General features: G+C 43.1%; 1 protein-coding gene across 4 annotated transcripts; it reads right to left on the bottom strand.

Moving 5' to 3' along the window:
- Window positions 1–859: 859 nt before the first annotated feature.
- RUFY1 (RUN and FYVE domain containing 1) lies at window positions 860–15,839 on the bottom strand (the record flags this gene model as incomplete). 4 transcript variants are annotated; one of them, XM_084216148.1, is made up of 19 exons in its annotated part: window positions 860–1,564; window positions 2,097–2,174; window positions 2,346–2,394; window positions 2,839–2,933; window positions 3,347–3,476; window positions 4,250–4,369; window positions 4,812–4,909; window positions 5,637–5,804; window positions 6,129–6,245; window positions 6,646–6,747; window positions 7,206–7,275; window positions 7,873–7,938; window positions 8,668–8,726; window positions 9,137–9,260; window positions 9,583–9,684; window positions 10,327–10,444; window positions 10,755–10,928; window positions 13,956–14,032; window positions 15,514–15,709. In XM_084216148.1, 19 exons carry the CDS (start codon window positions 15,525–15,527, stop codon window positions 1,421–1,423), a joined length of 1,905 nt encoding a protein of 634 aa, XP_084072274.1. In that variant the 3' UTR covers window positions 860–1,420. The 4 variants fall into 4 exon arrangements, with proteins under 4 accessions (XP_084072274.1, XP_084072273.1, XP_084072276.1 ...); XM_084216147.1 differs by lacking the exon at window positions 13,956–14,032 and having other exon boundaries at window positions 15,572–15,839; XM_084216150.1 differs by lacking the exon at window positions 13,956–14,032.
- Between the last annotated feature and the right edge of the window lie 246 nt (window positions 15,840–16,085).

Below are 16,085 nucleotides of genomic sequence, written 5' to 3'. Positions count from 1 at the left end.
ATGTAACTTGTCAAACATCCTGCTTAAAGATGTGATTTTGTAAGCAACATTGTTACAGCTTTTTGAGCACTGCAACTTCCCCTAAAATAACATAGAACCTGCTTCCATGCAGTTAGTGGCCCTAGTATTTTGGTTGCCTGTGGCAAGGAACTGTTCGACCTGAAGGGTTAAGAACCTGAGGTCCTTTCTACAGTGATGAAAGTTTCCTCCTGTTCTGTAGCAGAGGAGCTGTAGGGGTGGAATTCTGAGCACTGGGTATTTTGGCCATGGCTGTCTGCCATGAAAACAACCTGCTTCCTGAGGGGATTGCTGACTGAGCTCAGCTCAATGGACATCTGGCCCTGCTGTGCCTCTGTCAGAGCTGGGGCAGAGGGGATCACCCCTGGGTTTGCACTGTTCCACATGGAGCCTCTGGAAGAAGTTCGCTTGGTTAAAGAGCTGCTCTGGAACTTGGGGCACACACGGGTGGTGTTGGGTGCTGCTTGGGGCCAGGGCTGCCTTCACCGTGCTGCTGGTGTGGTGACAGCCCTGTGCACTGCCACAGGAACACAAACTCCTTTGGGTTCCCTGGTACAGCCAAGCCCAGGCCTGGCAGAAGAAGGATCAGGGTCCCCTGGGCTGGAGCAGCAGCTGCTCCCCTCTGTCCCAGAGGTGGACACAGTGAGCCTTTTTTTTTTCTTCCTCCAGCACCTTCCAGGGAATACCACAGTGTTGGTCAGGTATCCCAAACACAATCTGCTACTTTCAGCTTGAACCCTGGATATGCATGGCTGAAAAACATTCTTTTCTAGGATCTGTAACTTGACAGATGTTAAAAATTAGAACTTCACTTGCTTTCAGTTTTTGCAAAGGACTTTATTGTGTAACTACTGCACTGTGGTCACAGCGACTTCCAGAACGTGTATAATGTGCAGTTTTTGACTCCGCAGTGAACTGAAGGCACATTCATTGACACTCCTTATAAAGCTTTCTATAGACAATTCATAAATTGACCTTTTCCTCTCTGACTTAGAGCAAATACAAAACTGTACACGAGCCAGGGGAACACACGGAACACCTACAGTGAAGGTAAAGAAATTAAGTTCATGTACAGAGAGACAATGATGTCTACAGGGATCAAATAAATGTATAAATGCCATATACAAATTTTAATACAAATATCTATAAAAATCAGAAAAATGAATCTTAGTTTCAAATAGAACTTTTGGGGAAATTACAGTTGATATAAGCTCCTTAATTATTTCAGTTGGAGAAGCATTAGCTTGCACAAACCCTACAAATTAATTTACACTGCCCTTACAGTGGAAATTATCAGACCAGCCAGTCCAGTCTGCTGCACAGAAGACACCTGCAATTCAGAATTAAAAAAATAATGGCTACTTTCCAATGTTAAAGTGGCTCTGTTAAGGGTGGGAGAGCCTTAGGAGGAGTTAGAGGAGCACTGCTGGAGCAGCAATGTGTGACAATTATCACAGACACGGACGGGTTTGGGGTAGGATGGCAGTGCAAGTTCGTTACTGGAACAAGTGTTGCAGAAGATGTCCCCGCAGTTTCTGCAGTGGTGCTACAAAAAAGAGTCAGAATGAGCACAGCTGCCTAAAAACAGCATCAGGAAGAAAGAAGTCAGGCCTTGGGAACTCTGTCCAACTCCACCGAGTCCCTCCGCTTCCCACCAAGCCAAGCCCTCCCAGGAGCACTTCCCGCTGCGCGGGGCCGAGCACAGCCCGGCTCGGGGACAGCCAGGAACAGCAGCCGGAGCGGGCGCGGGCCTGGCCGCGGAGGGAGGGGCTGCGCAGGGAGGGGCTGCGCTCGCCCGCCCGCGGCTGCCGGATCTCCGCACCTCGGGCCAGGCACTGAGCAGCGCCTGTTCAGCTGGGAAGGGAGCCTGAATACAACCACAGCAGCTCTCCACCGAGAGCACTGAAGCAGGGGGCAGTATTACTTTTTAGGTGGTAAATGCCAAATTATTCCTTATACATTTATCATGCCAACAAGATTTGGAATTGAACAGGTTCAGTCTTTCCTAGCAAGGTATGCAACAGCACCACTTTTGTTTTCCATGGATTATTAAAAAATAATCTGCTGAATGACATTACCTTCCTTCTTGAGATGGAGAATTCCTTTTTACATTGCTTACAGTGAGTTGCTTCGTCATCCTTCAGCCACGTATGACCCTGGAAAATTGGTATGAAAACCACACTGGAGATATAAATAAACTTAGAGGCATTTTACCAACATTGTTGGTATTTTTCAAAAGCCACCTTTTAAAGCAGAATAACCACAGTGAAATTTGAAGGTGTTAAATGAAATTCATATGCTTAGTCAAAATATCCACGAGAGAGTACCTTTAGTGCTTTATTTACTTCTTTAATGTCTTCCATCTTCAGCTTCGATCTGGAAAAAAGAAATTATGCCCAGCATGACTTTTTATTTAGTTCCACTGTCACTTAGTTCCACTGCCATTCCACTGTTGAGCCACAGAACTCAAACCCCAATTCTTCAGCCAGCTCCCTGTCACCCATCTGAATCACTCACTATCACTGGGAAACTTGTCAACTCAGGGTTTGCCCCTTTTTCAGTATAAACAGAAGAATGCAGGAAAAGCACAGTTCCACTACAAGAGCTAAACATTTCCTTTAATGTTTCCTCTCAGCCAGCTCACTCTGACAAGATCCTCCCTCACTTTCATTTCATGGCTCTTTAGTTTCTCATACATAATTGCCTACTAAAATTCTCACATAAATTGATTTTTATAAGTAAATGAGGTTTAAAATTCTTGGTATTAGTCTGATGCTCCAGCTTAGGTCACTTACAGGAGTTCTGTTCCCTAGAACTTACTGGCTGAGATGAAGTCCCATTTCCTGAAGAGCTTGCTCCTGCTCCTCACGGACCTTCTTCAGCTGCTGCTTCTCATCTTGCAGTTTTCTTAGCTCCTATAAAATCAAGGACAAAATCAAGTTTTTTGTGCACTGCTTGACCTAAACCTCCATCAGTCTACTCAAACTACCCAAGCAGTTCACAAGAACTGGCTCCTTTGCAAATCCCCCTATTTCTAAGGCTTGATTTTTAAAATTACAAGGGGGAACTACCCACAGGTTCTGCACAAATGGAATAATTTAACCATATTTACCAAGAAAAGGAAGATTTTCAGGCTTTGACCATCCTTCCACATAGCTAGAAAATGGCAGTCCTGTGCCAACACAGGAGCACACACGTACAGGTGCACAACTGTGTCCTCAGAAACTGCTCCATACGTGGCAGCAAATCCTCTTCAGGTTAATAAGAATGTTCATGCTTAAAAAATAAATCACATTCAGTTGTTCTGAATGCTTGAAACTGTGCATACCTTTTTCAGTCCTTCCATCTGTTGCAATTCTGTTTTAAGCAGAGTGGTAGCATCCTTCTCTTGGTGCAGTTCTTTTTGCAAAGTTTGTCTCTGTTCCTTTTCGGATTTTAACTCCTTTTCCAGAGTTGAGCTATTTAAAAATAATTCATTCTAAAAAACCCTATAGCAGAAGAATATCCTACAGCACTTAAGGATAGCAACAGTGTGAGAAGTAGAAATCTTGTCCAAAAGAGGGCAAAACTAGAGTGGTATTCTGGGAAAGGAAAGAACAGGCAGCAGACGTCAAAAATGTTAACACTGTTAACATGAAACATATGTTAACATTTTCAAGTCACAGAAAACAAACAGCAATGAAGGGCTAGAAGAAAAACAACCAACCAAAGGACCCCCAAAGAAACCAATCCCCCCAAGTTAATATTTCAGCACCTGTGTTTAAACTGTCATGTTTAAAAGGGACACTCTATCCTGCAGTCTGAACAGTGAAAGATTTTTCAATCGGTCTTAGAAATCTTTAGAGGATTAACATTCCCTAAGAAAACACCCATAAGCCCCTTCAAAAATCCCAATCCCTTTGGATGACAGTCAGTTCTATGCTCAGCCTACAAGCATGACCATACCTATCTCCTCATTTATTAAAAAAAGCAATTGAAAGCTCCATTGCTAGTTGGAATGAGCAGATTTTTTGCTGCTACTCTGTGCTCTAAATTAGGTGTCCTGGAAAAAACATGTCAAAATCCTGATGCTAACTGCACACTGTGCAGAAGTGCTGTGCTTCCCTGGGTCATGTCTGTCAACAGAAGCCAACAGAATTTCAAACTCCCCCCCTCCTAAGCATAAAAGGAGTAGAAAACACTTCTTAAAGAAACAGCAAAGGGAAGGAAAACACCTGCTCAGATTAAATACCATTTGCTGTCCAGCTGGGCCATCTGCTGCCGACATGAGTCGAGCTTCCCAGCCAGCTCCTGCTTCATCTTATTGCACCGTTCCTCTGCTGCCTGCCTGGCCTTCTCTGCCTGCTGCAGCCTGCATGGGAAGGAACACAGACATTTGTTTTCAATTCACTCCTTCCCTGCACCTTCTCACCCTCTTCTTTTAGAGTTGCTACAGGGATCTTTATAAAAGTTTGAACTGAAAATGCTAGTGGAGGAATAAGACTTTCGAAAGCAGTTGTTTCTGAAAAAAAACCTAAAAGCAAAGTCACACCTGTTCTTAAAGTGAACTTTACATGTTTTTCAACAGCTGCTTATGGAAAGAGCTATGGTTTTCCAGTGGGTCAGTTATGGGCATGTTTGCCTGGGAAGAGAGAACAGCAAGCACAGAGGGATGAAGAGGAGAAAGTAAAAAAACTCCTGCTGGCACACAGGCCCAAATGTCTATGGGGCATATGGAAGGTCATCCTGTAAAGGTTTATACTGGAAACTTTCTACTGACTTCAATGTTGACTTTCTGATCTTGCAATTATTACCTCTTTTCCATTTGTTTCATAGAGGACATCATCTCATTTGTTTTTCCTTCAAAAGAGGATATTGCTTCTGTTTTCTGTTGTAATGAACACTCTGCATTCTGTAGGAAATAGTGAACAGTGTTTAAAGTCTGCCACCAGAAAAAGAATGTTCAGCTTGCCAAAGGCCATGCCTGGGTCTGACTGGAATGTGCAAACAAAATGCTGATAATTCCAGAGCAGACATTGCTCCAGTTGTTTTGTTACAACCTCAGAAAAAACCCAAACCACCTTAACTATGTTTTGACCTATGAGATTAGCTACAAGCCAAAAAATGTTCTCTTCAGAAAAAGCCTGAAGAAATAAAACGAGATTAAATTGACAGGATAAGAATACCAGTGATGATTTGAATGTAGCAACTGCACTCAGAGGCAAAAAAAACCCAAACCAAATAAATACTGCTTTCAAAAGCAAAGGCACACCTCAGCACTGGGGTTTTGCTGACTTGCGAGTATCTGGGAAGGAGGCAAGGACCTGGGTAAAACCTGAACAGGCATCAAGAAATAGGCCATAAAAATTGAGATAAATCCTCTCTGGATTTCTGGAACCAGATGTGGGAGAGGAAGGCTTGCTGAACTCCTACTTCATGCATGGAGAGGTTAGTTGAAATTTTGTTTCATTAATGGAAACAAGCTCTGTATATTTTGTGTGAGCACTGCTACACCATGGCTTCCTTGTAGAAATGCCTATCATACAGTACAGTTTTGTTCAACTGAAAAAATGATGTAAAACCACAACCCACCCATCGAGAGAAACCCCACAAAACCATCCCCAGCCCCCTGTACATACCTGGGATTTGTGGAACATCTGCAAGTTAATGGCCTTCACTTCTTCTAACTGTTGGCGAAGGGCAACTAAAGTGTCTTGCTTTTCATGAGTATCTTTTTCCAGAAGTTTCATGGCAATTTCCATTTCTGTTTTCATTCCAATTTGTAGCTCCAACTCTTTCTCTAGTTCCTTACAAAGACATTTCCTAGTTACTGCTACGTAGCCATAGGTCAGAGATACAACCCAGACAACCCCATACACAAACTATGTCTCTGCTATAATAATGCCAGTGGTTTCTTAAAAAGAGGCCGTTAATTTCCAAGATTCCAAATACCCCAATTCCCAGTACCTTACAGACACTGTTAATAACCAATGCCCAGCATCTTGCTTGCAATTGCTCTATGAATTCTGAACAGCTGCAAAAGGTGCACAGCTGTCATCTTGTATTTGTAATGTTCCCGCAGGCTGAATCCTGTGTCTTTCACTTCACTTTCTATAGTTAAGTTTCCTTACCAGCCTGATTTTTTTTTCTTCTTTCAACTGCTTCCAAACATCGCTGTACATTTCATCAAGGCCTTGGCGAGATTGCTTATAAGTATCCAATTCTACTTTTGTATCCTCTTTTGTTACCTACAAGAAACATCAGCTACATAAGATCACAAAGTATTTAAAGTATCTCTTTAATTATTGTGTGTAACACAGTATTTCAATGTGCTATTTCACGTAAAATCCTACTGTTTTACAATCAATGACCTAGTAAACATTAATATGCTGAAATTTCAAAGATATAGAAATTATAAAAATACTTCAATACTTTACACTTTTTATTTTAATACTTTGAATTTGTTCTTCCTTCTTCAAGGGTATTTTTGCCTGAGCATACCACACCCAAACCCAGTGACCTGTACAGCAACGTGCTCAACTGTGCTGAACATTCCAGTGGACAGTGGGCTCAGGAGAACTCACTACAGCTGATCAAAAGAGATCACTTATTTTAAAGATCCTCATCATCTCTAAACAGGTGTCCCACCTCTACGCTTTTTTCACTCCGTTCACGGATTAATTCATTCTGTTGTTTTAGCTGCTGCTGCTCCTCCTGAAGGGATCCAATTCGGTCAGTAGCTGCTGCAAGCTGTGTGAAGAGAACAGATCTATATTTAATCACTGTGCAATCATGCAGCATCTGGAGCAATTCTGAAGTCAGTAGCTCAGTCTCTGCAGCAGCTGGGCTGCTCACTTCCCCTTCTGCTCTCCCCAGGAGCTGCTTGACCCTTCTGCTGCCGTACCCACTGTCAGCCAAAATTAATGTGCCCGCCAACATTTGTTCACCAACTTCTGCTTCACAGCCTCATTAATTATTTTTAAGTATTAAATGAGTAAAGAAATGCACCATATAGTGTAAAAGACTAAAATCCACCCTGGATCTGTGGTATGAACTAGAAGTCACACCAACCCATGTCAATCTGTCCAGTCCCCACAGCTCACCAGTATCTACTCAAATCTCTCTTTTAGGTGTAAGGTACAGTCTTAGGGAATTTTGTCTTTGATGGAAAAGAGCTGTGAGAAATATTGAACAGACCAGATACAAACCTCTTCCTGGAGTTTTGAATTGGTCTTTTCTAAACAGTCTATTTTGTTCTGGAGATCTGCAACCGTGCAACTGCAGCAAGGAAGAGAGACGCATAAAAACAATAAATGAAGTGTCAATGTTCAAATTTACTCCTATCCTCAACAGTATTTTTACCATCTTGCATTTGTTAACAATGAAGTACTTTGGTGAGCTGGGGAAAAACCCAGAGGAAGAACAACTGCCCCTCTTAAGCACTGAGAGGACCATGTCCTTCTGCTGGCAGCCCTATTCTGGCTTAGGTTTTGCAGTCGTAACACCTCTCCTGCTCAAGAGGGTAAGGGAGGCCTGCTTGTCCCACTGAGCAACCTATGGGGGAAGAGTAGAGACTCTTCCTCCATTGAATGAATTTCCAGATGCACTTGCAATAGTTTCTCTTGAAAAAAATAGTTTCAAAATGTTCTGTTAATCACTCTAAAAAAAGTAAACTACTACACACCCTTGCTTTCCACATTGCATGTACCCACAGACGAGTAGGACTTCAAAATGAAACTAAGATTTTTGGGGAATAATCAGAAAATTTCAGTGTCAAACAAAAATCTACAAGACTGGCAGCAGAGACATTCAAAGTCATGCTGGAAAAGCTAAAGAGGACAAGTGTTTGTATATGAGAACAGATGAAAATCCCACCTTAGATGTCTGTTCAGTTCTTCCACATAATGCTTCTGGTCAAGAACAGCTGTAATCCCTCCATCTCTAGTGGTAAAAGTGAGAATTTATTGATTGAGAAGAAACTCATTCATTTTAAAGTGCTATTCTGTACTAGGGCTTTCAGCATATACCTGCAAACAGAGCTAAAATCTTTTATCCTTTCCTTGTAAAAATACTTGTGTCTGAGCTGGATCAGAAGCACCAGGGAGGTGAAGCACCTGCTTGGCTGCTTCTTAGAAGCTCCACAGTGAAGTGCTCTGAAGTGACAGAAGCACATAAAATATGAAGATCCCTTCATTTGCTACAGGTCTTAGAAGACCTTAGAAGACCTGATCTGTGTTGCTAACTGCAGTCTCAAATCTAATATTTCACTTAAAATTACATTTTTTCCTCCATAACTGATCTCTCCCTCAAAGACAGCTGCTTAGTTGAGAGGGTTTTTGAAACTGTGCTTAGAAACAAAGCAGTGAGGTGGCAATGGGTGGCTCGGCAAATTATCTCTTCTAAAACCAAATAAAACCACAATCCAACATTTTGTGTACTTTTTATTTGGTCCCAGCTCAAGACTCAAACTCTCTAAATTGTTAAAACTACCACAAATTCAGTCTCTGAAAGATATTACTTTTGTTTAGGTAACAAAATCTGGTTTGGGTTCTCTGTTTTGGATGATTAATAGTTTGAAATCTCCAGCACTCCCATCCTCCCACAGACTGTCTGACAGGTTTGTTCTACAAAAATGGTAATGATTTAGAATTATTAATTCCCCATACATACTGTTTGCCATCACTGTCCTGTGTTTCCTTAAGGTACAAGGAAAAATCAATCACCCCAACCTGAAAAATATATTTAAGATATTAACAAACCTTCACAGTGCAATTATGTGTAGGAGCAGGCATTACTGTATATTTGGAAAATTATAAAAATCTGAAGATTGGATTTAGAGACACAAATAATACCTATATTCTTCCTAGCTGAAGCAAACATACAAGCTAGCATTTGCCATAAAAGCATCAAAGTAACCATATTATGTGTGAACAGTTTCCTTGCAGTTATTAGTTTTCACAGTGTTTCCATAAACTGCTACTTATGTATTTTCTTTTAATTCACTGAGGGAAACACAACAAGCTGCCACACAGATCATGCCGGAAAGAAATCTGGACCCATCTCAATAAAGTATTTATAGATGTACTTAATTCTACAAGAATCCTGTACCAACTGATCCTATTTAAGCTTTAATCTTCACCTGGGAATCCAAGTCTTCTCCTTTCAAGCAGAGGTTTGCATCAATAACATTCAGTCCAACCAGCAGACCCACAATAACTGCTCCTTCCTCCTCCATCATCAATGCATCAGGTTCATAAAATTCACTGGAACAAACAGTACAAGGCATTACTGCACATCAAACAGTTATAATGACATTTCCATCACTGAAATCACATAAACAGTAATGCAGCCTTTGCAAAACTCAGCTGAGTTCTCACTTATTTATTGCATAAGGCAGAAGATTTAGAACTCTCTCAAAAACTACTCTGCAAGTTCCTTTGTAGATTCACTACAAAAACAATTAACCACTTGCTCTTCTGCAGGCTGCAAGATCAGGCTATAACTGGTCAATTAATGACTCTCCCTGGAGCCATGGGAGGTGTCAATGTTTCAGGAATATTCAGGAATACATGTCTGTGCTGTTACCTTAAGAGATGCTTATGGTCCAGGAGTACTTTGAGATAATCTGCCAGTTTCTTTTGCATGAGTGCTAAATAAAGCCAAGCCCTCCCTCTGCCCACAGCAGTCCTAAAAAAGAAAAAAAGCATGTTTTGGTAAAACCAAGGTGTTTTATTAACTAGATTTGTGCAATTCAAAATTCTCAGTTTACAAAGTGAGGGGAAGGACATTATTTACTAAAAAACAACAAATCTCTGGGGAAATGAACTGTTGTCTCCAGAATACAACAACATTTAAGTGTATTCCTTTCTTTGGGGAAAGTGTATTGTAAAGTCTTCTTAATTTGAAAACCCATACATATTGTAAACTACCACCATAATCCAACCATTAATATATCCTAGTATTAAAATCAAGTCTATCTCAATCATCCTAAATTACTCAAACCAAATACTAACAGCACACGCACAAAATGATATAAAATCATGAAAAGGGGGGAAAGAAGAGGAAAGAATACCTGTGAATACTTTAGTTATTTTTAGCAAGATTATAGAAGTTTCTAAATGCTATTTTCAATCTGACAGCGTTGTTTGAGTCAGAAACTCTGAATATTTTGAGATATCCTCCTTATCTCTTGGAGAAGTCAATGCCTCCTACACATCCTATTTTTTTTCTTTGGGAATAAGAGCTTGTTAAGGAAGCCAAGAGACTACACGAAGGATTCCTTTTCCCAGCAGTATGAGCAAAATGCATCATCCCCAACAATTAACTTACTTCAACTCTGGCAGATTTTTAACACTGGTTGCTATATCTGATGCTTCAGGACAAAGTTTTTCCACTAGCTCCAAAGGACCAAAAAATGATTTGTTCTGTCCAATAAAACTCTTCTTCACTAAAGGGAGCATACAGAGAGATTTGTGAGGAAAAATGACAGACTTCCAACTCCAGAATTTTAGACAAAATTTACTTTGTTACTTTGTCTTATCAGCTTATAACATGTCTGTGGGCATTAAAAATACACTGACAGTTTAGGAGGCACAAAATACAGGGTGTACAAGGGTAACCACGTAGATATATCTGCATTACTGATTAGCATCGTGTTTACAGAATTATCAATGCCATTCAGAAGTCAAGCTGGAGCCACAGCAGGACATGACAGACTCCTTGACCTGCCTCTCCTCAGCCTGGCAGCCAGTGCCCACCTTTGAGCCCGTGCTTGAGGCAGTGCTCCAGCACCACGAAGAACTGCTGCAGTGGTGGGAAGTCAGAGTCCAGGGTCCGGCCCAGGCTCAGGGCTGACTGGATGAGGATTTTGATGCTGAGCTTCATCATGTTCATGAGGTTGGCACGCTCCTCCATGGTGTGACACCGTGTACCTGGGGGCACATGGGTGGGGAAAGGAAAGCTGCTTTACAGCCCCATAATCAAATAGGCTGGAAAAGACCTCTGAGATCATCAAGTCCAATGTATGATGAAACTAGGCCAGGGCACGGAGTACCAGATCCAGTTTTTCTTTAAACAGCTCCGAGGACAGTGACTCCACCACCTCCCTGGGCTGCCCCTTCCAAAGTATAATCAATCACCTTTCTCTGAAGAAATGCTTCCTAATGTCCAACCTAAACCTCGCCTGGTGCAGCATAAGATTATATCCCATAATCTTATCAGTGGTTGTCTGGGAGAAGAGCCCGACCCCCACCTGGCTACAGCCTCCTGTCAGGGATTGTAGAGAGTGATAAGGCCATCCCTGATTCTCCTTTTCTCCAGACTAAACACCCCTCACTCCCTCAGCCGCTCCTCAGAGGACCTGTGCTCCAGAACCTCCCCCAGCTCTGCTGCCCTTCTCTGGGCCAGCTGCAGCCCCTCAATGCCCTTCCTGGACTGAGGGGCCCCGAACTGATCACAGCACTCGAGGTGCGGCCTCCCCAGTGCCGAGCACCTGGGGACAACCTGCACGGAGACGCTGCGCAGCTTTTAAAGACCCCTCGCCGCGGTGCCCCAGCTGGGCCTCCGACCTGCGGCGGGGGCGAGCTGGGTAAACCCCCCCTCAACGCCGCGCCCGGCCCCCGGGGGGGACACGGCCCCAGCCCCGGCCCGCGGGGTCCGTACCTGAGCGGCGGGGCCGGACGGGGGCCCCGGGGCTGAGGGACCCGGGCCCGCCGCGTTACCACGGCTACGGCGCGCGCGGCGGCGGGCCGGCCGCCATCTTAGAGCCGTGTGAGGGGCGCGGGGCGGGCTCGGCCCGGCCGGGGCGTGTTGCAAAACGTGGAATTATGTACAGATTTACCTAAAGAAAGGATGTTTCTCGATCTTTGTTGGATTTCAAGCCTAAGCAACGATAACGGTGATTTAAGCAGTGAAACATCAGCTAACGAGCAAGCTGTAAGTGACGCCCAGGTGTTACAAAGGCGAGTCACTGGTAGGCAGAATTGCCTTGTTAAGGTTTAGGGCTGGACATGCTTCAGTGACCTGAGATTAATAAAAGGATGTAGCACTGATAGTGGACTCAAAGGATACAGAATTTATGCACTGCAAAGACGGCCTGAGGCTAAGTCAGGGAGGTTTTGGTTGAGATCAGGAAAAGGTTCCTCACCCAGAGGGTGGTGGGGTGCAGGAATGGGCTCCTCATGGCAGTGGTAACAGCACCAAGCATGACAGAGCTCAAGGAGCATTTGTGCAACACTTTCAGACACATGGTGTGACCCCCGGGGATGCTCCTGTACAGGGCTAGGAGTTGGACTCAATGATCCTCGTGGGTCCTTTCCAACCCAGCATACTCCATGACTTTATGACATTTGGCAGAACCCCCAATAAGGAAGAAGCTCATAAGGCCAAGGTAGCAACTGTGCTCAATCAGCTCTGACTGGGTAGAAGGTAATTCTGGCAGGGGCAGAGTGTGACCACTGACCCAAGAAACCCAGTGACCCAAAAGAACAGACAGCCTGAGCATGCAGACTAATGAGCCTGGGAAGTGAGGATATCATTGACCAAGAAGAGATAGAGTGGTAATTCATAAGAGAACTAGGGAATTTGTAACCAATGAACATTAATGCCTAAAATACTGAAAAGTTTTGGTAGTTGTGCTGGCTTTGTGGATTTGCCACCCAGCCACCTTTCTGTGCAAAGCCATAAATAAATCAAATCCCTCCACTCCATGCATGGATTGGCCCCTTGCAGACCAAGTGAAAGAACCTCTTTTGGGACAACAGGGGGAGTGGGACCAGGACCAAGACCAGCTCCCTTGCTTCTTAAGGCACCTACAGGCCCTAACAGGAGCTGCCAACCACAGCCCAGTGGACACCAAAACTATGTTTAAGCCACTGCTGTTTCAGCAGGACAGTCCTGCTGTCACCTGTGGGTCACACATGGCCATACTTGGCAGAAAAAGCAGTGCCAGAAGCCCCAGCCCTGTGTCAGTCACACTCAAGATGGTTAACAATGTATTTAAGATCTTGTAAAAGTTTCACCAGTATTTTCCTTTTTGTGCACACAATGTTAATTTAGGGTTAAAAATGAGCAAAACTCCTCCTTGTGTCAGAAGAGGGAAAACAGAGTCATTCTAATCTAACTGACCTTAATAACCACAATACACACAAAATGCTGTCATCTCTGCATGCTACTCTATAGCTCATTGTATATATACTATATACAGTGTTTACACTAGTATATATAGTATATAATCAATATACATTAGATTACAGACATACATATATATATGAAGAAGTATACTATATATTGCCTAGAGCCTCAAAACTGTATATAATGTGTTGACATGAGGCTGAGGATTAAAAACACCATAATATTTAAAATTTTGATCTCAATATTGTCAGGTTACACATTAGGAACAGAAAAAAAAAGCTGCACAAACAGAAAACCAGAAACTTTGGGGTGTTCCAAAGCAATGATAACCATTTTAATGGTTTTTTGAATTTAATTTTTTACTTACCAGGAATACTTTGCCTCTACACCTTGCTCAAGATATACATATTACTTGCAAGACTTAAAAAAATAAAATACCATGAATGAAAAGCTCTTTATGGAAACAATTCTAAATTGAGAAGTGTCTTAATATCAGTTTGCATTAAGTTAAATACTTGAACAATATTTTTGAGACTGTTGCAAATTTACACATCTTTTGCAAAACCGTGCAGGTTGGTACATGCAAAATAAACAGCTATTAGACACACTACCATAGCCAAGCTTTAAAGATTAGGAATCAGGTTACCCCAGTGCAAAAGATCAGAGATGTGATGCTGCAATCTTTAAGAATGCAGTCACACAGTTTTGTATCTTATTCAACTCAAGAGATTTATTTCAACATCTTTTTGAAGCCACATGCCTTGTTTACTGTAATTATTGAGCACACTTTGAAGTCAGAAAACACTGAAGCACAAAGGAAAGCTCACAGTTCTCCATCCCTTGGTCTTTGGGACTGCAAGTCTTTCTTGATTCGTTTTCTTTAGATTTGAAGCTTCTGGCCTCTCTGCAAGGCAGGACACAATTTCCTCAGTGGCAGACACTGGTTTTAGGGTGGGGTTTATGTGTTTAGAACATGTGATCGACATATCTGAAGTAGCAGACAGAGGTTATAAAATCTCTGGAAAAAGATTACAGCAGGCACCAAGCTCCAAGTTTTCCACAAGTGGTCTTGCAGACCTTGGCTTATTTCTTAAACATACCTGCTTTAAACTATATTTATGTGCTTGGTCAAAGGCAAGTAATTTTGAACAGGTAGAACAGGTGCCTTAGGGCCTGTCACATTTCATATACAAGTTATTAACTGATTTTTCATACAGAATTTCCCATAAAACTTATCAACATATTATCCAAATCTTCTGAACAACGTGGGGAGGTCGTGGCACATTTCCTTACTTTACAAGGAAGAAGCGGAAACATTATGGTAAAAGTTCCAAGAAATGTGGGAGCTTAATTTCAGGTAGGAGAACATTTTATTCCCTGCCCCTTGCCAAATGCTGTGTGTTGTTTTCAATTACATCTATCAACAGCATTATTCCAAAAGCAAGCAAAGAAACTGGGATATTCTGCACTTTGTCAGGTTAGATCCCTGGTGCCAAAGATGGGCACTCGGGAAACAAACCCGCGCGAAGTTTGGTGTGAGACTTTGAGATGCAGGAAAAGAAAAAAGTCTATTTTTCAGGACAATTAATCTTCAACTCTGACTATGCAACATTGAGGAATTTTCACAAAAAAAGAAGAAGTCCATCAGCAGTAACATTGCCCCATGCTGTCACAACTCAACTGCATGGAACTTCCCTTTGAATACTCAGTACCATTAAAAACAAAAAGGTCAGCACCAAACGGAGCAAAACTGAGCTCCAGTGCTCCAGAACAATTAAGCACCAGTCTGAGACTCTGGAGTACAAGGCTCCAGGCCCAATTTCTGCTGCATTTGAATGGGTTTGGGTTTTTCTCCCCCACATTATAAATATTGCTGAGATGTATTTTCCATATGATTCAACTAAAGCCATTTTAATTCACTTCTAAGATATCTGTTCCACAAATCTGTAGCGCTGCTAGATCTACAGATGCCAATGTTGAACAAAGAAATCTGAAGTTAAACTGAAGGCAGTTTTAGTGTAGTTAAAAAGTAACTTATAACAAATCTGTAACTTAGTTTGCTGGTCTAGTCTCTGACATGAAAGGTACAGAGATTCCTTCCCAAAACCAACAGCACTGGAGGGAGGATGTGGAATTTTGAGAGATCCCTCAGCACAGCTAGGCTGCTGGAGCTTTAAGGAGAAGGAGAAAAGGCAGCAAATAAAACAAAAGTAAATTTCTTCAAATATAAGAGTTTAGGCTTCTTCTGGTTATAATGCATTTCTTAAATTCTACATCTGTGTCACTTGTTTAATTTTACTTCAATACAAAACTGCAGCATCTTAAAAAAAAAAAGAAATTCAAAGTAACACCCATGCACCACTGACACGACCCAGCAGCACTTACGGGAGCGAACTCATTTGCGCACCACAAAAGCGAGTTTACTAAAGAAGCGGAGCCGTACTTGTCTTTGCCGGGCTGTCACTGCTGCCGGGCTTGGACACCAATCCCACCAGGGATGCGGACTTCAGGGCGCTGCCATAGCTCAGCGCCAAGTTTTCCGAGGCTTTCCTGGCCAGAGACAAGATCGGAGCGGACCACCGCGCTTCCTCCGGTTTCGCCTTCTCCTCGTTCCTCAGCTCGGCCGCGTCAGGGAGCTGTTTTTTGTCAATAATCTCAAAGTCTTCCTCCTTTCCCGCGGCGGGCGCGGCGCGGCGCTCCCCGGCAGCCATCTTGGACGGGTCACATGACCGCGGCTCGGGAGCCGCCCCCGCCCCGGGTGAGGGCCTGGGGCAGGGAGCGGGGCCGGGAAGGAACCGGGGCAGGGCCCGGGAACCGGGGCAGGTCCCGCAGGCAGCGTGGGGCACCTGCACACAGAGACCGGGCCGTAAAACAGGCCTGGCCAGGACAGAGCACTTCGCTTGGTGTTCGGAGTTAAAGGGCGTGGAAGATGAGGAAAGAGTTCACCTTTGAACAAG

This window comes from Fringilla coelebs (assembly GCF_963513975.1).
Source record: "Fringilla coelebs genome assembly, chromosome: 15".
In the NCBI taxonomy this organism is placed as follows: Eukaryota; Metazoa; Chordata; class Aves; order Passeriformes; family Fringillidae; genus Fringilla; species Fringilla coelebs.
Note: the sequence above shows the minus strand (reverse complement) of the source record. Positions and strands in the feature narration are given on the sequence as shown.